General features: G+C 40.3%; 1 protein-coding gene and 1 non-coding gene across 9 annotated transcripts in view; both read right to left on the bottom strand.

The window, feature by feature from the left end:
- HECTD4 (HECT domain E3 ubiquitin protein ligase 4) overlaps positions 1-24,378 on the bottom strand; it is a 170,695-nt gene that overhangs the window by 80,294 nt on the left and 66,023 nt on the right. For all 8 annotated transcript variants that reach the window (XM_061384991.1, XM_061384982.1, XM_061384985.1 and 5 more), the window contains 5 exons: positions 12,948-13,140; positions 9,410-9,568; positions 3,331-3,444; positions 2,445-2,585; positions 79-311 (listed from right to left, as the gene is read on the bottom strand). In XM_061384991.1, coding sequence (XP_061240975.1) covers positions 79-311; positions 2,445-2,585; positions 3,331-3,444; positions 9,410-9,568; positions 12,948-13,140 — 840 coding nt within the window. The remainder of the gene's footprint in view (positions 1-78; positions 312-2,444; positions 2,586-3,330; positions 3,445-9,409; positions 9,569-12,947; positions 13,141-24,378) is intronic.
- Positions 3,668-3,815, bottom strand: LOC133229288 (small nucleolar RNA SNORA79). Its single transcript, XR_009730523.1, has one exon. It is a non-coding gene; the product is annotated as a small nucleolar RNA SNORA79 (small nucleolar RNA).

Below are 24,378 nucleotides of genomic sequence, written 5' to 3'. Positions count from 1 at the left end.
TGGTAGAAATTAGCTGACGGAAGCCAGAGTCTGTGTTTCTTTTTCTCTATTTCAATTATCTCAAAACAGTATATTTACCTGAAAGACAACAAGAATGCAGCGTATAATACAGGTGTCTCCATTAACCATGGCCTTCTCCATAATGTCACAAATACTGCTCAGATGGTGTGCTTCAATGGGATGCTGTTTGCCCAAGACACTTGTGATTGGAAGATTGGGGTTGGTAGCAAGAAGATTGAGTTGGTGTATGCACATCGCACCAACGTGGTGCAATAATTGGTTTATAACCTCATTCGTGGTTATAGCCTCTTCTAGAAGATGAAAAGGAAAGTCTGTGAGGAAAGAAATCTCTGTGGGTGGTCACCACAGAACATACCTCTCACTTACAAAAGGTACATGCACGCTAGAAGAGACTAATTTGGCTCCAATCTCTGCCACTACTGCTGGAGAACTCTATTCCTTGCCACAGAGTGCTGGGGTGAAAACACCTGGGAATTTCCATTTTTTAAAAAAAGCGTAAGTAGCTACCACTTTTTGAGTCCTTCTATATGCTAGACAATGGGCTGAATGCTTTGCATGTATTACCTTACAATATCGCTATCAACTTTGATTATTTCAGCCCTGTTTTGTAGAGAAGTGACTCAAGAATCAGAGTCAGTAACTCACCTGAGATCACACAGATACTAATGGTAGAGTTGGGATGTGAATTCAGGCCATATCAGCTTAGATTCCATGCTGGTAACTCTTCTAGAAAAATCTCTATTCACCTATATTCAACTTTGCTGATTATTTTTCTGACCATCTCAAATCTGCTGTTGAGCCATTCTAATAATTTTTTTTTCTTAGTCACTGAACTTTTCAAATCCAGAATTTCCAACTAGTTCTTTTTTTTTTAAAACAAATAAACTCTTTGTTGAAATTCTCTATTTGTTTATAATTATGATCATTATACTTTCCTTTAGTCTTTTAAACATGGTTTTCTTTAGTTCTCTGAATGTATTTATAAAGGCTGCTTTAAAGTCTTCATCTTCTAAATCTAATATCTGAGTTTTGCCTGCAGTGTTTAGCTACTGGTTTCTCTGCTCACTTTTTAAAAAATTCTTCTTTCTATTTTACTATTTCTTTTCTTTCATTTGTTTATTTTTATTATTCTCATTTTTCTTTTTAAGGCTATCTTCCTAGCGGTAGGTAGGAAATAACCTTGTCTGAGTCACAGGTTGTGCTCCAACACCCTGAGCTAGTACGACTTCCACCCTGGATGGATCATGTTTTATGCGGGAAGCACAAAGTTTAGGCAGTTTTAAACTCTTCCATGCTTTTCACCTTCTGCTGGACCCTCTCAAATTTCTGCATGTGTATGACGGCTCATTTTCAGCCAGGCCTATGTGAACAGTTTGGGCCTTCTCTGGCTTCTTCAGATGTTTGGGGGAGCTTATGAAGGTCTTTTTGTAGCTTTCTCATTACCCAAATTTCACCAGTAAATTTCTGGCTAGTTTACTGGTTTGCTGCTTGCCCTAACCAGGACCACAACCTCAGGCTAGTTAAGCCACTGGTTGTCTCTGTTTGCCACCAAGACCACTACTGTTATTGACACTGCTGCTGAGCATGAGTTTTTCCCATGCTCCACTCCAAATCAGTCAGCCCCTTCTGGCAGCAAAGCTGCTGGCTTCCATGATCTGCCCCACCCTGCCAGAATTACGGCACTGATCAAGCTTACGGTGGGAGACAGGGGTATCTCCAGCTAAGAACACCACTGACTTCTACTGTTCTAGCCTAAGTTCAGTGGGTTTTTTGTTTTAATGAATACTGCTTCTGAATTTGTTATATCCCTTTGGTCAATTTCCAGAGTCTAGAAATACTTTTTTAGTTGGTATTTTAATTTTGTAGAAAGAGTTGTTTGTGATAATTCAGTTCATTTTATCACTGCTTTATCAAGAGAGGATTTGCTGAGCTACTCACTACTCCATACATACCACTGTAGTTGACTTTGAAGTCATGAGATTTTAAATTAATATTAAGTTAATAATTCTTAATATTAACAACTTTAATATTAAGAAATCTAAAGGTCATTTGCTGGATATTCTATCAAATTGTAAGTCTGTGTATAAGTAAGTTATTTTTAAAGCAAAACAAAACAAAACATAACATTATATAATCCCATGCCAAATACAAACAAAGAATGAATTTCTGTACTAAAGTTTTGACAATTCAGAAGGGTCGTAACAATTTCCTTTTAAAAAAAGTCTGTGGACCACCTCAAAAGCTCTATTTATTTACTTAATCATAAACCAATCAGATAACAAGAATTTTAAACTCTAAATTTGAAGAGGGAAGGCTGTTGACACACTTTGCTGCTTGGGGTACATTCCCACTTACACTGCTGCTGTGCTGTCTCTTATTTCCCGGGGGAGCATCTCTTCCCATAGGACAATGAGTGCACCCACCTTTGGGCTCAGTGATGATATGGCTGACTCCAAGTCTCTGGCAGACGTAATGGAAGGCCTGATTCCCAGGATTACACCACTGATCGATATAGTCATTTGAGCATGTCCACAGCATGTTGTTCACTGTATCATAACAGGCACCTGCAAAAAGAGCAATCTTTATACAACTATCATGTCTGGATATATACTTATATATATATATATATATATATATACCTTTATACAACTATCACTGCTGGATATATACTTCTCATAAGCACTGCTAAAGAGTAGAAGGGCAAGGATGCTCCCCAGAGATGGCAAAGCAGTAGACTGGGGCTCAAAGGATTCAGTCTACTTGGCTTAACTCATATGTGAGAATGGAATAGTTTCAAGGAATAGAAAGTTTTTAGTCAGTGACTTACATTGTAACCTTTTCAACTCCAAAAAGGATTCAAGTAGCTTACATTAAAACTCAGGTACAATAGGACTAGTTAACATTAACACGCAGTAAAAGCCTTAGTAACTGAACCCTAAACTCAGAATCAAGTTTCCTAGGTGCCAAGGCAAACAGAATATCCAATATACTACATAATGCTCATCTTCTAACAATAAGAAGTATACCAAACCCTTAGGGGAAAGAAGTTTCTTTACAGCATGAACTTGAGAAAAATTTGTTATAGGATCATCATATAACCTATAACGGACAGTATCTTCAACCATAATTTATGCAGAGGAATTTCACATATGACAATTTCTTATATTAATCCTCACAACTAAAGAGTAGCATAAAAAAATTCTTTCAAGGAAACTAGAATACCATAGAGAACTGGCAAGACTTTTTGAGAGAAATTGCTAAAATTTTGAATTTTTCCAAGGACAATAAATGTGGGCTTTTAATTCTTACCCAATCCTGGTACAAGAGCACCACGCCCCAAGGAGCTTCCAGCAGCATCTATGAGGTCGGCACGACTTGTGAATTGACCATCCGAAATATTATACACCAAGCTAGAGGCCAGGACTTCGGAAACAAACAGTTTAGTAAGCCTTGAGATGAATGATGGTGAGTTAAATTTTAGCCTCTTAATATAAAGACTTTCATCAAAATCACATCTTGTTTTGGTTGTCTATTGGTATAACAGTGAGGAGACAAAAGACACATGTTAAGATCACACACACAAAAAAAACCCTGTCATAAAGTCTCTTCCAGTGTAGTGAATCATATTTTTTTCTTTTTTTTTCCCAATTGTTTGACTCCGCAAAATTCAGAAGGCACTAACGGACAGCCAACTCATCCCCATGGTGCCCAGAGTGAAGAGAAGTCAGCTTAGATGCACGATGGACTAAAATCCCACTACTCGGAGCTCCAAACGGTAAGAGGAACAGCCATCAAAGTGAAGTATATTTTTGAAAGTGTTTTTAAAACAGCAACTTTTACATACGGGTTTTTTCAATATAGATTGTCAAAAGGGTAATTGCAAGAGGGGTTATGATCATTAACATCAAAAAGTAGCAATATTTACAAGAAATACTTTACATACATTTGGTGCTCAATAAAGGTCAGAGGGTGTTCAAACACAAGTCAGTTGCTATCCTTCCAAGCACTGGCTCTAAAATTTGGAGAGATTTTGGCCTTTTCCCTTAACAAAGGCGAGTGCAGTGATGACAAGCATGCACTTTAGGATTCTGAATTTGAATTATAGCTCTACCACTTCTGTGTGACCCTGGCAAATTTACTGAACCTCTCAGTTGCCCCACGTGTAAAGTGGAGATAATAAAAGTATCTACTTTATACAGTTATTGTGAAGATTAAGTGAGTTAAAAAATACGTCAAGGATCTACACCAGCACATATATGCTAGCTGCTAATTTTTCTCCTGAAAAGGTTTTATTGGGACAGAGAGGAGGGGGCTCAGTCCTTCTTGGATGCTGCTTTCCTCATGGTGGCCGGGACATTACTCAGCTTCTCTCTCTCCCTCTCGGCATGGATATATGTCCCCACCTTTTTTCTTGATGAACTTGAGGGCCTGCTTGTTCTTGGGAGACCATGGCATGCTGCTCCTCAGGGGCAAAGGTGCACACCTTCTGCATCATGTCTGGTGGGGCTGTTCTTGTTCTTGGTCATCTGGTGGCCCTTGCTGAGGCCCCTGGCTAGGGGGTAGCACAGAGCCATAGTCACTGCTCTTCAATGGCTGCTGTGGCAGATGGGCTAGCTCTATTACTGATGTTATTTTCTTCCCCACTTTTCAACAGAAAATCTGAGCAGTGTCTCTCAAATTTCTCGCTTTTAGTCGCATCACCCTAGTAATCCAGATTCTCATCACGACTGACTTGAGCTGTGATCTAAATGGCACTCTTTGTTTCTTTTCTATTTTCTATTGTTCTGTCCTGCACACCAACAAATGGTCTTCTCCAAATCTCTTTTTCATTGTGTTTCCCATGCATATGCCTTTCCCCATGTGGCCACTTACATGAATAACAGCCATTTTTCAGGACAAACTCAAAACTTCATGAAGTGTCTCCCTTCTACCCCACTTGACAATGACCCTTTCTGTCTCTGATTCTGCAGCATTTACATCTGCTCCCCACGGTTCAGGCAGAGAAAACAGCATCATGCTTCGTTTTCTAGCTGTTTCACACACCGACATCATTTCTCCTAACCAGACTATGAGCTCTTACTCCACTTACTGAGTAGCCTCCACAGTGACCACTGTGGAAGAGAGCACAGAAGGAATTTCAGCATTTATTCATTCGTTGGTCTAAAATAGAATCACTGAGTAAGCTATATCCTCACAAAAAAATGGCACCATGAAAACCTGTTTTAATCAAGTGGGGCTAATTTCAATTGAGTGGGGGAAAAAACCATGCCAAGGAAACTAAATAAAAAGGTTTAAGATGATTAATGGTCAATAAAAAGACAAATAACCCAATTTTAAAATGGACAAAGAATTTGAATAGATATTTCTCCAAAGAATATACAAAAAGTCAATGAGCACAAGAAAAGATGTTCAACATCATTAATTGCTGCTGCTGCTGCTGCTAAGTCGCTTCAGTCGTGTCTGACTCTGTGCGACCCCAGAGACGGCAGCACACCAGGCTCCCCAGTCCCTGGGATTCTCCAGGCAAGAACACTGGAGTGGGTTGCCATTTCCTTCTCCAATGCATGAAAGTGAAAAGTGAAAGTGAAGTCGCTCAGTCATGTCTGACTCTTTGCAACCCCATGGACTGCAGCCCACCAGGCTCCTCCATCCATGGGATTTTCCAGGCAAGAGTACTGGAGTGGGGTGCCATTGCCTTCTCCATCATTAACTGCTAGGGAAATGCAAATCAAAACCACAATGATATACTACTTCATATCCACTAGGATGGCTAGTAAAGCAACAAGAACAACAAAAAGGGAAAATAACAAATGTTAGAGAGAATGTGGAAAAATTGGAACCATTGCTAATGAGCCTCTAAAATGGTACAGCCACGGGAAAACAGTTCAGCAGTCCCTCCAAAAGGTTAACAGAAGTACCACAGGACCTAGAATTTTCCTCTCACACATACACCCAAGAGAAATGACAACATGTCCACACGAAAACTTGTACATGAATGCTCATAGTAGCATTACTCAAAACAGCCAAAAAGCAGAAAGAATTCAAATGTCAATGCAGTATATCCATACAATCAAATATGATTTGGCCATAGAAAGAAATGAAGCAATGATTTGTGCTACAACATGGATGAAACTTGGGAACATTATGTTTCAGTTAAGAAAAAGCCAGTCACTAAGTCTGAGGAGGCCTTACTAATAGCTGTGAAAAGAAGAGAAGCAAAAAGCAAAGGAGAAAAGGAAAGATATAAACATCGGAATGCAGAGTTCCAAAGAATAGCAAGGAGAGAGAAGAAAGCCTCCCTCAGCAATCAGTGCAAAGAAATAGAGGAAAACAACAGAATGCGAAAGACCAGAGATCTCTTCAAGAAAATCAGAGATACCAAGGCAACATTTCATGCAAAGATGGGCTCAATAAAGGACAGAAATGGTATGGACCTGACAGAAGCAGAAGATATTAAGAAGAGGTGGCAAGAATACACAGAAGACCTGAACAAAAAAGATCTTCATGACCCAGATAATCACAATGGTGTGATCAATCACCTAGAGCCAGACATCCTGGAATGTGAAGTCAAGTGGGCCTTAGGAAGCATCACTACATACAAAGCTAGTGGAGGTGATGGAATTCCAGTTGAGCTATTTCAAATCCTAAAAGATGATGCTGTGAAAGTGCTGCACTCAATATGCCAGCAAATTTGGAAAACTCAGCAGTGGCCACAGGACTGGAAAAGGTCAGTTTTCATTCCAATCCCAAACAAAGGCAATGCCAAAGAATGCTCAAACTACCGCACAATTGCACTCATCTCACACGCTAGTAAAGTAATGCTCAAAATTCTCCAAGCCAGGCTTCAGCAATACATGAACTGTGAGCTTCCAGATGTTCAAGCTTTGTTTCAGAAAAGACAGAGGAACCAGAGATCAAATTCCCAATATCTGCTGGATCATCAAAAAAGCAAGAGTCCAGAAAAACATCTATGTCTGCTTTATTGACTATGCCAAAGTCTTTGACTGTGTGGATCACAATAAACTGTGGAAAATTCTGCAAGAGATGGGAATACCAGACCACCTGACCTGCCTCTTGAGAAACCTGTATATAGGTCAGGAAGCAACAGTTAGAACTGGATATGGGACAACAGACTGTTTCCAAATAGGAAAAGGAGTACGTCAAGGCTGTATATTGTCACCCTGCTTATTTAACTTATATGCAGAGTACATCATGAGAAACTGGGCTGGATGAAGCACAAGCTGGAATCAAGATTGCCCGGAGAAATATCAATAACCTCAGATATGCAGATGACACCACCCTTATGGCAGAAAATGAAGAATTGAACTAAAGAGCCTCTTGATGAAAGTCAAAGAGGAGAGTAAAAAAGTTGGCTTAAAATTCAACATTCAGAAAACTAAGATCATGGCATCCGGTCCCATCACTTCATGGCAAATAGATGCGGAAACAGTGGCTGACTTTATTTTTTGGGGGCTCCCAAATCACTGCGGATGGTGATTGCAACCATGAAATTAAAAGATGCTTACTCCTTGGAAATAAAGTTATGACCCACCTAGATAGCATATTAAAAAGCAGAGACATTACTTTGCCAATAAAGGTCCGACTAGTCAAGGCTATGGTTTTTCCAGTAGTCATGTATGGATGTGAGAGTTGGACTATAAAGAAAGCTGAGCAATGAAGAATTGATGCTTTTGACCTGTGGTGTTGGAGAAGACTCTTCAGAGTCCCTTGGACTGCAAGGAGATCCAACCAGTCCATCCTAAAGGAGATCAGTCCTGGGTGTTCATTGGAAGGACTGATGTTGAAGCTGAAACTCCAATACTTTGGCCACCTCAGGCAAAGAGCTGACTCATTTGAAAAGACCCTGATGCTGGGAAAGGTTGAGGGCAAGAGGAGAAGGGGACGACAGAGGATGAGATGGTTGGATGGCATCACTGACTCAATGTTCATGAGTTTGGGTAGGCTCCAGGATTTGGTTATGGACAGGGGGGCCTGGCGTGCTGCAGTCCATAGGGTCGCAAAGAGTCAGACACGACTGAGCGACTGAACTGAACTGAAATGAAAAGCACATATACTTCGTAATTCCACATATATGGAAAGTCTAGAATAGATAAGTCCATAGTCAGAAAGCACACTGGTGGAGGCCACAGGCTGGGTGAGGGGGTGGGGAAAGGAGTGGCTGCTAATGGGTATGGGATTTCTTTTTGGAGTGATAGAAATGTTTTATAATTAGATAGTGGTGATGGTTGGACAATTCTAAATATATAAAACCACTGAATTGTATATTTTAAATGGGTAAATTTTATGGTATGTAAGTTATACTTTAATCATGATAGTACACCTCCCTCTTTTATAAAAATATATGTACACTTAACACTAATGAATTTTTGCACATTATTTTGTATCATATACATTATTTGCTTAACATTTCAGAGACACATATGTGTCCTAAAATGGAGGCATTTCACAGACCTTTGCTTTCTACATTTTTTATTTTGTATTTGGGGTATAGCCAATTAACAATGTTGTGATAGTTTCAACTGAACAGCAAAGGGACTGAGCCATACGTATACACGTATCCATTTTCCCCCCAAACTCCCTTCCTGTCTGCTGCTGCTAAGTCACTTCAGTCGTATCCAACTCTGTGCGACCCCATAGACGGCAGCCCACCAGGCTCCCCCGTCCCTGGGATTCTCCAGGCAAGAACACTGGAGTGGGTTGCCATTTCCTTCTCCAATGCGTGAAAGTGAAAAGTGAAAGTGAAGTCACTCAGTCGTGTCCGACCCTCAGCGACCCCATGGACTTCAGCCTTCCAGGCTCCTCCATGGGATTTTCCAGGCAAGGGTACTGGAGTGGGGTGCCATTGCCTTCTCCGCCCTTCCTGTCTAGGTTGTTACATAACACTGAGCCAACTTCCCTGTGCTATACAGTAGGACCTTGCTGGTTATCCATGTTAAACATAGCAGTGTGTACATGTCTATCCCAAACTCCCTAACTATCCCTTGCCCCCATCCTTCCCCCCAAGAACCATAAGTTCGTTCTCTCACAGACTTATTTTAATAGCTCTATGGTGGGTAGTGTTCTTGCTGTGTCATCAATAAATAAAGTGATGACAGATTATTTTATTTCCTAAGATCTTTCTGACCTCATTATTATTCTGAGTAATTCTACAGGACAATAGTTTTCAGAAGTATACTATTACATCATCTACAAAAATTCTATTTTTCATTCCTCCTAGCCTATGATGATACTGATAGGGTTTTTTGTTGCTATCAAAGAGCTTTTGCAAACATTTAAGAGAGTAAGTGCAAAATCACTATTAGGAAAAACCTTATATTTCAGAGTCGGAGACAAATTGGGAAAAGAGCCATAAATAAAGTTCACTTACTTTTTAAAGACGACAAACCACTTGTTCCACCAAAAAGAGAGCGGGTGGCAGAGCTGCCTGATCCCCCTGGAGGTGGGACCAGCATCACCAAGTATGTACCACAGGTGTAAATGGGTGTCTTCCGAAGCATTTTTAGAGGAAGTCCACAGCTAGTATTTGCTGGTAAAAGGAATGAAAATGGTGAGTAACAACAGTTGACACACAGATTAACCTGATTACCAAACCAGAGTATGACAAGGGGGCCCCAAATTCTAGCAAGGATATACTAAGATTCAGAAAATAGAGCAAAAAATAATAAGCTAAGGCAAAAATAATGATCTTCTAGCTCCACAGCCTGGCCCCAAGCCCCCTGGTTCTATGATCTGAACATTTCTCAAAGGTGTTCCCAGTACTCAATATGCCCTTATGGCTCTAAAAAATCTTTCAAAGGAATGAATCCTCACATGGACTAAATCTCAAAATAAAAGAAGAATCCTACTGTTTATATTTCCCCCTAGGAAACTGTCCTCCAGTAGAGATCTTTTCATTTTATATAGAACAAATTCTTAATAGGCTTGTGATATTTCATTCATTATAAACAGCTTTAAACATGGAATCAGCCAGAAATTTCAACCCATAACCAGTTAATAAAAGCTTTCACAGTATCTATCACAAAATAATTTTATGCCTGCAGGATTTATAACCGATGATGCATTTTATTTCTTTTTTTTTTTAGGATCAGTGACATAAACTATCATTAAGAAAATAATTATTGTTTATAATTAAAAGGTATAAAATGTACTTTAATTTCCCTTACTCACTGGCAGATATGAAAACGTAGGGTGAACTGAAGTATTAGTCTAGTGAGGATTGATGACGGCAGCAGAAAGTCAATCAGAGTGTTTTACCTAGGAAGCTGTCAGGGTATAAAATATAACTGCCTACATAGACATAAAATTATCTTTAGATGGTTTAGATTAGAAAAGTGAGACAAGCGAAATCTAATCTGTCATTGCTTTGAATGCTTGTGGTTCTAAATTCCATTTTTTAAAACTTCAAGCCTCCAATAAATATATTCTTCATTTAGGACATAAATCCAGTAGCATAAATTTCCATAAGTATGAAACCCTAAAAAGCTAGCAACTTTGTGAGCATAACATTTTCACTGAGATTTTTTTTAATAGACATCTTATTAACATAGTAAGAGGTATTAGTTTACCACAGAATAAAAAATCCTAGACCTTCTGAATGTTGAATAATTGTCAAAAATTCACTTAGCCTATTACTGATGAATTTTTATGTAACATCATGTTTAAATAAATACATCAAGAATGTGCATAAAAGTACAATGATTGAGATCACATATTTAGAATACAAGTAATAGTTTCAGAGGAACTAAATATACCTCGCCTACTGAGTCCTCTTTTTGATATCACTCATATTTTCTTAGGTAACAAACATTCCTTTAGCATTTCTATTGTGCAGGTAGGATTCAATTTTCTTCCAAGGGACAAACCCAGATCAAGCCTTCAGCTTATCAAGAAAACATTTATTTAGGTAATAAGGACTGCTCTCTACAAAGTATTGCCTATAACTCAAATTATCCACAGACCCAAGTTATAATAACTATTAGTAAATTTCTAACTTGTATTTGATATAATAGAGATCTATAGAAGTAAAATATTATCCTTAAATTCTAATATGGACTAATAAATATTTAAAATTTTATAGTCTCACAAAGAATTAATCACAAATATTTTTTCTGAACATTTCAATTTATAAAAGGATGAAAACATAAAATTGCATTAAATTCATTAAACATATATTTATTCAGATCATTTTTCTCTACATGGCATCTTTTTCTAGCCTTATCTTTTACTACAGGTCATGATTTGTCATAAATTCATGTAGTTGATATGTAATATGAAAACTCTCCAAGAATAATGGTTCTTGACTTTTGGGGGTGGTCATAAGAGACCGTGAAACTCTGATGAAAATTATGATGATACACATACTATGTTATTTAAAACTTTGGGAAAGGATGCTTATGAAACACTGAATTTTTACCCTAGTTAAGGATTCCTGCTTTAAAAGTACAGAACAGTGTGTTTAGAAGGCTACCTTTTACTGAGAAAAGAAGAACAATAAAAATACATAAATTTATCTTTACATTAATTTCTCTTTGCATAAAAAAAAAAAACAAACAACTCTGCCAGGATAAATAGAAACTAATAAATAGAGCTACCTATAGGGGGCAGGGTGGGGCAAATAACAGAATACACCAGGATACTGGAGTAAGATTTTTCTGCATGTACCATTTATATTGTTTTCACTTTCAAACTCTGTAAACACATTATCTATTTCAAAATATTACAGTGCAAACACTAAGTGCCAAAGTCCAGAAAAATCAGTCTCTGTTGTAGAGGGTTTGCCTTTTATTTGCTTGGTCGAGAATATGTTTAGTGAAAGTGGAAGTGTTAGTTGCTCAGTCCTGCCTGACTCTTTGCAACCCCATGGATTATAGCCTGACAGGCTCCTCTGTCCATGGAACTCTCCAGGCAAGAAAACTGGAGTGGGCAGCCATTCTCTTCTCCAGGGTATCTTCTTGACCTGGGAATGAACCCAGGTCTCCTGCACTGCAAGCAGATTCTTTACCCATCCCAGCCATCATGGAAGCCCATATTTAGTGAAGATGATGTTAAATGTGAATTTTTTACATTCATGAAGCATATACTAAACATGAAAATAATTTATACTAACAGTAATGACAAAGTATTTACAATTAAGGAGAGAGCTGTGTTGAATTCTTACAGATTCTTGCTAATTCATGTTCACAGCCAACAGTATGTGTTAGCTTGGAATAAAAAAAAAAAGAACAATGACTGGAAGGACACAAAAAGGTGAACTATGTAAAGCAAACTGCTTTGTAAGTCTGTAAGAGCTCAATAACAAGTACTGCCTGAATTCCACAGGCAGCATGCACTAACCACAAGCTGAATCCATCAAGCCATGAAAAGGCATGGAGGAACTGTAAAGGCATATATTATTAAGTGAAAGAAGCCTATATGAAAAGGCTATATTCTGTATAAATCTGATTATATGATATTCTGTAAAAGGCAAAACTATGAAGACAATAAAAGATCAGTGGTGGCCAGGGTTTTTGGGGTGGGGAAGGATGAATAGGTAGAGTGCAAAGGACTTTTAAGGCTATACAACTACTCTATGTGATACAATAATGATGCACACAGGTCATTATGCATTTTTCCAAACCCATGGAATGTACACCACCACCAAGAGTGAACCCTAAGGTGAACTGTGGACTCTGGGTGATTATTATGTGTCTTGGTGGGTTCATTGATTGTGACAAGTGCACCACGCTGGTGGGGGATGCTGATAATAAGGGGGGCTGTGCACATGTAGGGGTGGGAGGTATACAAAAAATCTGTACCTTCAATTTTGCTGCAAACCTAAAACTGCTCTAAGATAATACTCTCAAAACATGCATAGAGCTGAATGAAGCTGTACAAGGTAAACATGAGATAAGCGAAGGGCAGCCGACCTGCTTGGTCCTCTTTCAGGGTGTTGGAGATGGTGGAGCCGGTGAGGGCAGCCAGTGTTGCGGACGGCGAGGCTCGGTAACGGGACAGTCTGCTCAGGAGCATCTCATTAATGCTTTTTGCAGACTCGCCCTCTTTTCTCATTAGAATTGTGCGTTCCTGAAGCGGGTTGGCTACGAATACACCATTTTCCACCTGATATTTAAAGAAAAAGAAGGTCTTAAATGGAACCTGTTTCCATTCAGTGAGCAAACTTCTCCTTCGGAAGTGTATTATTGTCACCTGGTTACTCAAAAGCATTTCCCAAAATTGTACCTGAGTAGGTGTACACCACAAAACCTAATTGCTCTACAGAAGCTGAGAACAAAAGGGAAGCTATGAGATGTTTGAGAGCTTTCACTTTTAATAGTCCAGATTCTTAAAAGTAATGAGCCAAGTTTAATAGGTTCTACGAGGGTTGTTGATGAAAATTCCTCATACTGAATTCCACAGGCAGCTCTCACTAATTACAAGCTTCTGACAGGTACAAGTAAGATGAGAGGAAAACAAATCAATCAGGTCTTGATTTACTATTAAGTACAGCCATGAGGATTATATCTTCTTGAAATATAATTAGTGGCTAAAATCCAAACTCTGTAATAACAGCAGTCAACATTAGCCCCAGCTGCTCGGGGATTGGCAGAGCAACAGTAGAGAAAGGCAGACTCTGTCTGCTAAAAATATATGCCAGCTTCAACTGGATCCTTGCTGGTACTTGGCAGTTCTTCCTTCATCGTTTGATTATAACCCAGCAAAAGCTCTGGGGCGGTGATTCCAAAGTTCTTCCACCAAATTTTGAGTATGGCTTTAAGCAGACCACCTGCCTTTTATTATTACTGAAAAGATCCAGACCACTTACTATAAGCTGCTCCCACTTGTCTCTCTTCCCACTCAAGAATCTTGGTGTTCAGCCTCATTTATTCTTTTCCTCTTAATTCAGAGGAAGAAGCATTTCCGCCTCCTCTCTAACTGCCCCCTCAATTATCTCCCATCTGCCCCCTTCACCCTCACAGTCTCCCTCTCTGATGTCCTTCTTTTTGGTTTCAAATATTCACAGGTCTCCGAGATCTTAAAGAAAACATTGGCGGCCCATTGCAATACCATCCCTCTTCTCAACTTCCATTCACTGTCAGATGTCTCAGATATACCTAAAGCAGCCTCTTCATCCACTGCCCGCTCCAGACCAGACTTCTGGGTCTGGCGGGAGTCTCAGAAACTGGTGCCATGAGTGAAGAGAGGCAGAAATAGAGATAAGAAAGAACAGGAGTGCAAAGTAGACAGGCTTCCAGAAGCAAACAAAAAGCAGTGAAGGAGTCCAAAGTGAAAAGTTGGTAACAGAGAAGAGGCTAGAGAAAGCAAACTGAGGAGCACAGCCAGGCAAGGTTCCGAGAGGTGGATGGATCTGGTGGGGGAGGCTTTTACGAGACATTCACGAAAGATAAGCAAAAGGTTTCTTAGAGTTTGAAAATGCTGTTTCTATTTCCTCACCTCTGCCTCTTAACGCTTTACAGCTACTTAACTCAGTTCCCTCTAACAAGTGAACATTCTTGATGGTCAAGAGGAACCTAAAACCAAAATCATCAAGCTTTTCCTTGTCTTCTGTGTAGGCTGTGCCATGGTTGCCAGAAACCTTGGCGTTGTCCTGCCTCAGTCTCAGCGGTAGAATACAATCCTGGTTTGTTTCTTTTCAACATGAACATGTACCTATGTGTAAGGGACTCTTCTAATGAGCAAAGTCAACAGTTCCTGCCCTCTGTGTGTTCCTCTTATCTGCTGGTTCCCATCTCCACTTACTTAAATGGGAGTCTGCTTAGGATTAGACCCCACCTCTGGTTCACACCATTCAGGTATGACCTAAATCAAATCCCTTATGATTATACAGTGGAAGTGAGAAATAGATTTAAGGGACTAGATCTGATAGATAGAGTGCCTGATGAACTATGACACTGTACAGGAGACAGGGATCAAGATCATCTCCATGGAAAAGAAATGCAAAAAAGCAAAATGGCTGTCTGAGGAGGCTTTACAAATAGCTGTGAAAAGAAGAGAAGTGAAAAGCAAGGGAGAAAAGGAAAGATATAAACAGCTGAATGCAGAGTTCCAAAGAAGAGCAAGAAGAGATAAGAAAGCCTTCCTCAGAGATCAATGCAAAGAAATACAGGAAAACAATAGAATGGGAAAGACTAGAGGTCTCTTCAAGAAAATTAGAGGTACCAAGGGAACATTTCATGCAAAGATGGGCTCAATAAAGGACAGAAATGGTATGGATCTAACAGAAGCAGAAGATATTAAGAAGAGGTGGCAAGAATACACAGAAGAACTGTACAAAAAAGATCTTCATGACCCAGATAATCATGATGGTGTGATCACTGACCTAGAGCCAGACATCCTGGAATGTGAAGTCAAGTGGGCCTTAGGAAGCATCACTACGAACAAAGCTAGTGGAGGTGATGGAATTCCAGTTGAGCTATTTCAAATCCTAAAAGATGATGCTGTGAAAGTGCTGCACTCAATATGCCAGCAAATTTGGAAAACTCAGCAGTGGCCACAGGACTGGAAAAGGTCAGTTTTCATTCCAATCCCAAACAAAGGCAATGTCAAAGAATGCTCAAACTACCACACAATTGCACTCATCTCACACACTAGTAAAGTAATGCTCAAAATTCTCCAAGCCAGGCTTCAGCAATACGTGAACTGTGAACTTCCGGATGTTCAAACTGGTTTCAGAAAAGGCAGAGGAACCAGACATCAAATTGCCAACATCTGCTGGATTATCGAAAAAGCAAGAGAGTTCCAGAAAAACATCTATTTCTGCTTTACTGACTACGCCAAAGCCTTTGACTGTGTGGATCACAATAAACTGCGGAAAATTCTGCAAGAGATGGGAATACCAGACCACCTGACCTGCCTCTTGAGAAACCTGTATACAGGTCAGGAAGCAACAGTTCGAACTGGACATGGAACAACAGACTGGTTCCAAATAGGAAGAGGAGTACGTCAAGGCTGTATATTGTCACCATGCTTATTTAACTTATATGCAGAATACATCATGAGAAACACTGGGCTGGAAGAAACACAAGCTGGAATCAAGATTGCTGGGAGAAATATCAATAACCTCAGATATGCAGATGACGCCACCCTTATGGCAGAAAGTGAAGAGGAACTAAAAACCCTCTTGATGAAAGTGAAAGAGGAGAGTGAAAAAGTTGGCTTAAAGCTCAACATTCAGAAAACGAAGATCATGGCATCCAGTCCCATCACTTCATGGCAAATAGATGGGGAAACAGTGGAAACAGTTTCAGACATTATTTTTTTGGGCTCCAAAATCACTGCAGATGGTGACTGCAGCCATGAAACTAAAAGACGCTTACTCCTTGGAAGGAAAGTTATGACCAACCTAGATAGCATATTAAAAAGCAGAGACATTACTTTGCCAACAAAGGTCCGACTAGTCAAGGCTATGGTTTTTCCAGGGGTCATGTACGGATGTGAGAGTTGGAATGTGAAGAAAGCTGAGAGCCGAAGAATTGATGCTTTTGAACTGTGGTGTTGAAGACTCTTGAGAGTCCCTTGGACTGCAAGGAGATCCAACCAGTCCATTCTGAAGGAGATCGGCCCTGGGATTTCTTTGGAAGGAATGATGCTAAAGCTGAAACTCCAGTACTTTGGCCAGCTCATGCGAAGAGTTGACTCATTGGAAAAGACCGTGATGCTGGGAGGGATTGGGGGCAGGAGGAGAAGGGGACGACAGAGGATGAGATGGCTGGATGGCATCACTGACTTGATGGACGTGAGTCTGAGTGAACTCCGGGAGTTGGTGGTGGACAGGGAGGCCTGGCGTGCTGCAATTCATGGGGTCGCAAACAGTCGGACACGACTAAGCGACTGAACTGAACTGAACTGGTTCTAAAACCTTTGCTGGAACACCCTGTCCCTAGATCCTCCTGTGTGTGCCTGGCTCTTTCCCATCATTTAGGTCTTACATAGAAAGTCACCTCCTCAAAGAGGCTTTCCATGATTACCAAAGAAGAATCCCCTCCACCCTCTCCTACTCGCCCCAGACAAGCCAGAGCACAACATCCAGTCATGTTATCTGCACAGCACTTACCATTCTCTGAAATGATCTTACTCATTAATTCATTTATTATTTGACTTTCTACCTCCACCCCACCTCAGCTGAATGCCGGCTCCCCAAGAGCCAGGATCCTGCCTGCCTTGTTCACTGTCTCATTTCCAGCACTCACAAAGCACATGGTAAATACTTGAAGCTCTGCTGAATAAACAGATCTGTGTCCTTACTCAAGAGGAGGGCATGCAAACCACTCCAGTATTCTTGCCTGGAGAATCCCATGGACAGAGGAGCCTGGCGGGCTACATCCATGCGGTCACAAAGAGTCGGACACGACTGAAGCGACAGCATGCACACACGTCCTGACCCAAATCCAATCCTACCTCTCCATGGCAACTCCTACATTGCTATATACAGACCCATCCTTGCTACTGGGATTCAGCACAACTTTTCTAACTGCCTCCCACTCCCCAGCACTTCAGCTAGAATAGCCTATGTCGCCTAAAATTGAACACATCCACATCTTCCCACAGTGTGTTACCCCCACCCTTCAGCTAGATTCACGTTTACCGAGTGTAGCTCTATTTATGTTGCACAACTCTAAATATGACCCTTCAAAGGCATCCAGATTAAAAAATCAATCACTTGGCATTCAAAAGCACTGCCCAATCTGGCTCCATAAGAAAAACAATGACTAAATTAAGAAAAAAAAAGTCATGCTATTGTGTTTAAGTACTTTGAAAATATTGAAAAGAAAACCTGATAAAGCACCCGTGAGAAGCAAAGAGGACTCAGCTTTGGTGCCCAAGTAGTAAATCTGGGAACCTCTATACTTAGCAAAGCATTTCTTTGGGATGAAAAAGCTACTAGCGATTTTGAAAGGAGCGGGAAGAGCCTGGGAGGAGTGAGAAGCAGCACACAGCTAGTGATGACGAGAAGCTTCCCTCTGGCTCCCTTCCTGGCCCAAGCCACCACCTCAAGTCCAGTGACCATCCAGCCTCTCAACTTGGTCTCCCTACTTTGACCCCGTATGTTTTACTACATTAGCCAAAGATTCATTTACAGATGAAAATAAAATCATGTCTTTCCCTGTCTGAAGCCCTGCATCAGCTTCCCAATAAATTTAAAACAAAACTCAAATGGCTGGTAAGGCCCATGGGGTCCAACATCCACTGACCTCCCTGCTTCGGTCCCCGCTTCTCCCCACACTTTCCGGGCGCTGCCTTCTGTCCCTCCTCTAAAACGCCTGCATGCTAGGCCTGTACTTGCTGATCCCTCTTTCTGGACTGGACTAGTTCTGGTTTGCCTGAGACTGTCCTGGTTTTAGCACCAACGGTCCATGTCCTAAGAAATGTCTCAGGTCCTGGCAAACGGGGAGGGTTGGTTGCCTTCTTTGGCAGGATAGATGATTGCTTCTCATCACTCTCATTTCAGCTCAAATGTCCTTCCTCAGAATGGCCCTCTCTGCCAGGCAAACCAGAGTGGCTCGCCACCTCTACCCCCTCACTCTCTATCACATTACCCTGTTTTATTTTCTCCCCAGCATTTGTCAGTAGCTGAAATTATTTTGTCCTTGTATTTCCTTTCTTACTAATTCCCCATACTCTGATGTAAGCTCCTTGAAAACAAAGGCTTTTACCCTGCTACCCAGACAAGGCACTGGATTAACACTGAATGAATGAAGGTCATCTCAGCTATCCGAATCATAATTTAAAGGAAATCATAAACCAATGGAGTTGAAGGGGGAGAGGCACCTAGTGCATCCCTTATTATACTGACCATATAGTTAAGAACAGATCTAAAAAAGAGACAAAACATCAGTAAAATTGTCACTGAATCTATCTGAAGAACAGCAGCTTACAGAAAGCACATGGGGACAGGAAGAAGTCTCAGAGCAAAACAGAACTCAAGATGTAAAACACGTGCCCTGAAAAGGTAAAAGAGAGTCACAGAAGATTCTCAAGCAAGGATGTGTCCAGTGCACAGGTAATGAAATCAGGCAGAGAGAGTCCATGCCTTGGTTATTCTATAATCTTAAAGGAAAAGGTTAAAATTAAGAATAAGGTATTTCCTGCTGATCACCATGTTGGTACTGCCACAGCTGAATTCTGCACCAAAGCAAAACGGATAAGGAGGGACAGGATTATATTTTACATAAAATAATTTATAAGGAATGGTAAGAAGGGTCTTTTTGATAAGATGATACGTGAGCAGAGACCTAAAAAGAGAGAACGAGCTGTCTGTTTATCTGCAGATGACACTGCACAAGGCCCGGAAGGGAGAAACACGTTCAGTGCCCGTGTGTCAGCCAGGAGCTCAGGTGGGGCTGGAGTGGAGTGACAGAAGCCCCAGATCACACAGGACTTTTACGGAGGTGAAGGGGGTTGGGAGACACTTTGAAGGTAAAGCAGGCAATATATGCTGACTAGGCAAGGAATTGGGGAAGGGAAAAAAGAGGAAGAGAGAGGGACAGCTCCGAAGGTCTCTGACCAGCACCAAAAGGACACAGATGTCATGAAGTGAAATGGGAGAGCCTGAGGCAGAAGGAGATCTGGGGTAAAATCAGGAGTTTGGTAGAGGGCATATTTAGCTTGAGGGAACTATCAGACTTCCAACTGGAAAAGTCTCATATCCTGAGCATATACAAACACCCACCCACATCAATATGCATGCAGAGCCTCAGGGACAGGTTTTGGCTGAGAAGCAAAACTAAGCATCATCTATACAGAGAGGTGTTTAAAGCTATAAGACAGGATGAGATCAACGAGGGAGTACGAGCAGACAGAGTAGACAGAAGTGGTCCTAGAAATAGGTCCTGGTGCCCTTGACTGTTGAGAGATTAGGAAGACAGGAGATAGGAAACACCAGTGACGAGAGAAGCCCTAAGAGTGTCCCAAAGTCCATATGAAAACAGTTTCAAGAATGGGGGAGTGAGATCACATTAAATACTGCTAGAAGGTCAAGTAAAAAGAAAAAAGGGGTGCCCTTGAATTTACTATTGTGGAAGTCCCTGGGGAACATGGGAAGAGCTGCTATGGTGGCATGGTGAGACTGCAGCAGGTTCAAGAGCGAACAGAAGGAAAGTAAAACAGTAAGAATAAACTCTTTTAAGCACATTGCTGTAAAGAGGAACCAAAGATAGGGGAGTAGAGGAGAATGAGGGTCAAGGGAGTTTGTTCTGCTTTTTCAAGACTGAATATCCTCTCCTGTATTTATATGCTGTGGTGAATGGTCCACTGAGAGAGGAAAGTTAGTATCATAGGAAAAGGCCAATTCCAGAGAATCCATACCTGCCCACCACAATTTTATCACACAGTAGGTAGTGACTGATTACACACAGTGCACTGAACCAAGCTTTCTATACTACAATATAACCTGGAAATTAATTTACTTCAGTCTACACAGATCTGCCCACTGCTTTTTAATGGCTACACAGTGTTCCTTTCTGTGATAGTATCATAAGCAGAAAGCCAGGTATGTATCTTTGTTTAGCTTCCCAAGTCAGTATTTTAGAAGTTGCTAAATTAATGGCAGGTGATGCTTAAAATTTTCTTATCTTATGATGAAAAATTTCAAATATAGGTAAAAATTGTGAATAGTATAATGAACTTTCATATATTCATCATTCAATTTCAACTATTATCCAGATATACCCAAATCTGTTTAACCCACCTATCTCTTTTTTACTCCATTTTAAAGCATGTCCCAGACATCATGAAATTTCACTTCTGAATATTTCACTGCTGCTGCTGCTGCTGCCAAGTCGCTTCAGTCGTGTCCGACTCTGTGAGACCCCATAGATGGCAGCCCACCAGGCACCCCCATCCCTGGGATTCTCCAGGCAAGAACACTGGAGTGGGTTGCCATTTCCTTCTCCAATGCATGAAAGTGAAGAGTGAAAGTGAAGTTGCTCAGTCGTGTCCAACTCTTAATGACCCCATGGACTGCAGCCCACCAGGCTCCTCCATCCATGGGATTTTCCAGGCAAGAGTACTGGAGTGGGGTGCCATTGCCTTCTCCGCACTACTCATCTCTAAAAATATGGACATTTTCTTACATAATCACAATGCCATTATCATAACTTTAAAAATAAGAATATACTCCTTGGTTTCCTCTAATACTTATTTTACATTCAAATTCCAAATTGTCTCCAAATTTTCTTTTCTATAAATGGTCCATTGGATTCAGACTCCAAAAGTGACTCAAAGGTTACTGTTTTAATCTATAGCAGGCCCTTGAGCATCTCCCCAACTTTTTATTTCATGCCACAGGCAAAGGCTTGTAGTTGTTCTATTTCCTCCAGGGCAGGTATGAGCTTTTGATCCTATATGTCTAAAAATATCTTTATGTTGTTTTTATGATTGATTGATATTTTGGCTGACTACCTGACTTCTGGGTTAGATATTGATTTCCCCCAGATTTTTTGAAGTACTGCCCCATTTTTACATCTAGTAATGAGACTGAACAGCCTGGTGTTCTTCTTATACCTCATTATTTATACATGATTTTATTTTACCTCCAGAAGCTTTAGAATCCTCTTTGCTCCTGATAATCTGAAATGTCAAGATGAGGTGCCAGTGTGGACATTTTTCATTCACTGTGCCAAAGACCTTTTAATCTGGACATCAGTGTCCTTTAGTTTGACATTTTTCTTCTATTATTTCTTTGATAATATCTTATTTTCTGTTCTCTTTTGGGAACTACTGTTACTAAGTATCCAGAAGGATTATTCCTTTATGTCTTTTATCTTTTCATATTCTGAGAGTCCTTTTTCCATGACATCCTGTTCTGTTTTATGAACGCAGTATCTTCTCATATGTCTCACAGAGTAGTAAGTGCTAATGAGGTCTTTATCTTACTCTATTAGCTGTTTTTCTGATTTCTTTTTCTTATTTTTAGTTTCCAATCTAGAGACTTTCCTAGTTTGTCTAGAGTTTCTCAATGGTCTGCTTTAAAATTTTTTAAAGAACTTTATTAGTGTCATTTTAAAATGTACACAAAAGAAGAAAGAGTAGTATAATGAGCTCCCCATGTGCCCAGCTCCTGGCTTCAATAATTATCACTACCTTGCCAAACTTTTAAATCTACTCCTCTCCCCTCCACACACACAGCTCTCCAAAGTCCTGGCTTTTACTTGTTTGGGGTGTTTTTTGTGTCTGCTCTTTTTTTTAAACAGTTCATCACTAGAAAGGAATGCTATGCACATGGTTGGGGAGGCTTGCTTATTAGAAGACATCACTGTGGGTGATTCACTGGGGCAGCAAGTCTTTAACTTATATGAACCCAAATGTCAGTACACTGGGGTCTTTTCTCCAGGGTCATTTGTTTTTTCAGACAAACATCAAGACTTTTGCCTGGGCGGCTGGCATCTGAGCACAAATGTTGTGTGTACCAGGAAAGGAGACGACAGTTCCTTTAACAAACTTGCAGTCTATACCCCGTCTCACAATGGTTCTGTACCATACCTGATGCCACCAATCCTTAAGACTCTCTAAGGCTGGATGTTGGTGAATCATCTCACTTCCTCTTGGGAATTCCCCTGAATGTATACTTTTAGTTTTGGCTTTCCCCATACTAAAGGACAAGAAGAGACACTATTATCTATCTCCCTCTCCTAAGGTCAAGGGATAAGAGATACTACTTAGAGCTGAGGAACAAGTAATAAAGGTTTAACTATAAGTTACAAAGATATCCTCCTCCAAAGAGGAATTAAAATGAATCAAATAAATACACTAGGAGGAAGGAAGAAAAACAGGAGGTGAATTGAGCCAAATCCTCATCTGCCACAGCAAAAAACCAAAACACAAACACACAATATATGGAGTTAGTAAATCAAGAAACAGCAATGTAAATCTTTCACTTAGAGACATGAAAGTAACCACTAGAAGAAGGAAAAGCTGACACCATTAAAGTAACTATCTATAAGGAACATGCCAGGGATGGGGCAAGAGACTCCCACTTTTCATTGTGAGCTTAGAATGTACTACCTTAAATTTTATCCATTTGCATGTTTTTCTTTGACATGATTTTTAAAATTAAACCAAAGCATATCAAGGAAAGGGGAATTCTTTGATGTTTTTTCATTATTCTTAGGTGGTGGTGGTGGTGGTTTATTTGCTAAGTCAAGTCTGACTCTTGAGACCCCATGGACTATAGCCAGTCAGGTTCCTTTGTCCAGAAAAAAGACCTAAATCCTTTAACCAGCTGGTTAAGTTTGTTTGTAAACAATTATCTTTTTTTTTTTTTTTTTTAAAAGACATTCCTAGCTGTAAAACCTCTAGCAGATCAATTTGAAGGCTCACTCTGGCTAAGACATTTTATAAGAAAAGATCATTTTTTGAGAATACTGTGAAACTAGATAATAGAAAAAGAACAATGTATACTGAAAGGTTACTAAACTGATAGCTGGCAGGATGGATGACTGATTTCCCAGAACAAGTTTTAACCCCATAAAAGTTTATTAGAAATTGCTTCAGTGTCCTTTTTTTCTCCCTTCCCAGGAAGGCTAAAATTCTTCCCAGAAGCAGGCTGTTAAATTACATCATTAAAAAAGGTTTTGTTGAACCTGGCTTGGAGCAATTTTTTCTTTTACAAGTCTCTACAAATACTACCTAGACATGTCAGTGCTGTCCAATAGAACTTTCTTTAATGATGGAAATGTTATCTTTGACATTCAATATGGTAGCCACTAGCCAGCCACATGTGGCTACTGAGCACTTGAACCATGGCTAATGTGACTGAGCAACTCAAGTTTTAACTGTATTTATTTCTGATTACTTTAAACTTCTGTTTAAATTAAACCACAGCTTCATGTGGCTACTGGCTACTGCACTGGACAGTGCAGATCTGGACTCTCATAGTTCCCAGTCTCTCCTCACCTCAAGCTCTGCTCTCTGCACTCATCCACTCTGTCATTTCCTATCACACACATGCCTGCTCCCACCACAGAGCTTTTGCACTTGTAGTCTCCTTTTCCTGGAATATTTTTCCCTCCCCTACCCCCAACTCCCTCATCTGTTTAGCTACTGTATTTCCTTCACTACCTCAAATTATGTTGTCCATTTATTTGTTCACTCGATTATGGTTGAAGTTTTGTCTCTCTCCCACCACCACTCAACCCACCCACTAGTCAAGATACAAGCTCCATTTGAGCAAGGATCCTACTCCCTTGCCCATCACTGTATTCCCACCACCTAAACACCACTGTGCCTGGCTCTCAGTAGATACTTTGCCAATATCTACTGAATGAATGAATGATTGCCTTTCACAGTTTCAATCATCTCTCTCTCGGAGACTCCCAAAATCCATCTGTAGACACAATCTTG

This window comes from Bos javanicus, chromosome 17 (genome assembly GCF_032452875.1).
Source record: "Bos javanicus breed banteng chromosome 17, ARS-OSU_banteng_1.0, whole genome shotgun sequence".
NCBI lineage: Eukaryota > Metazoa > Chordata > Mammalia > Artiodactyla > Bovidae > Bos > Bos javanicus.
This window is presented reverse-complemented; position numbering and strand designations above follow the sequence as displayed.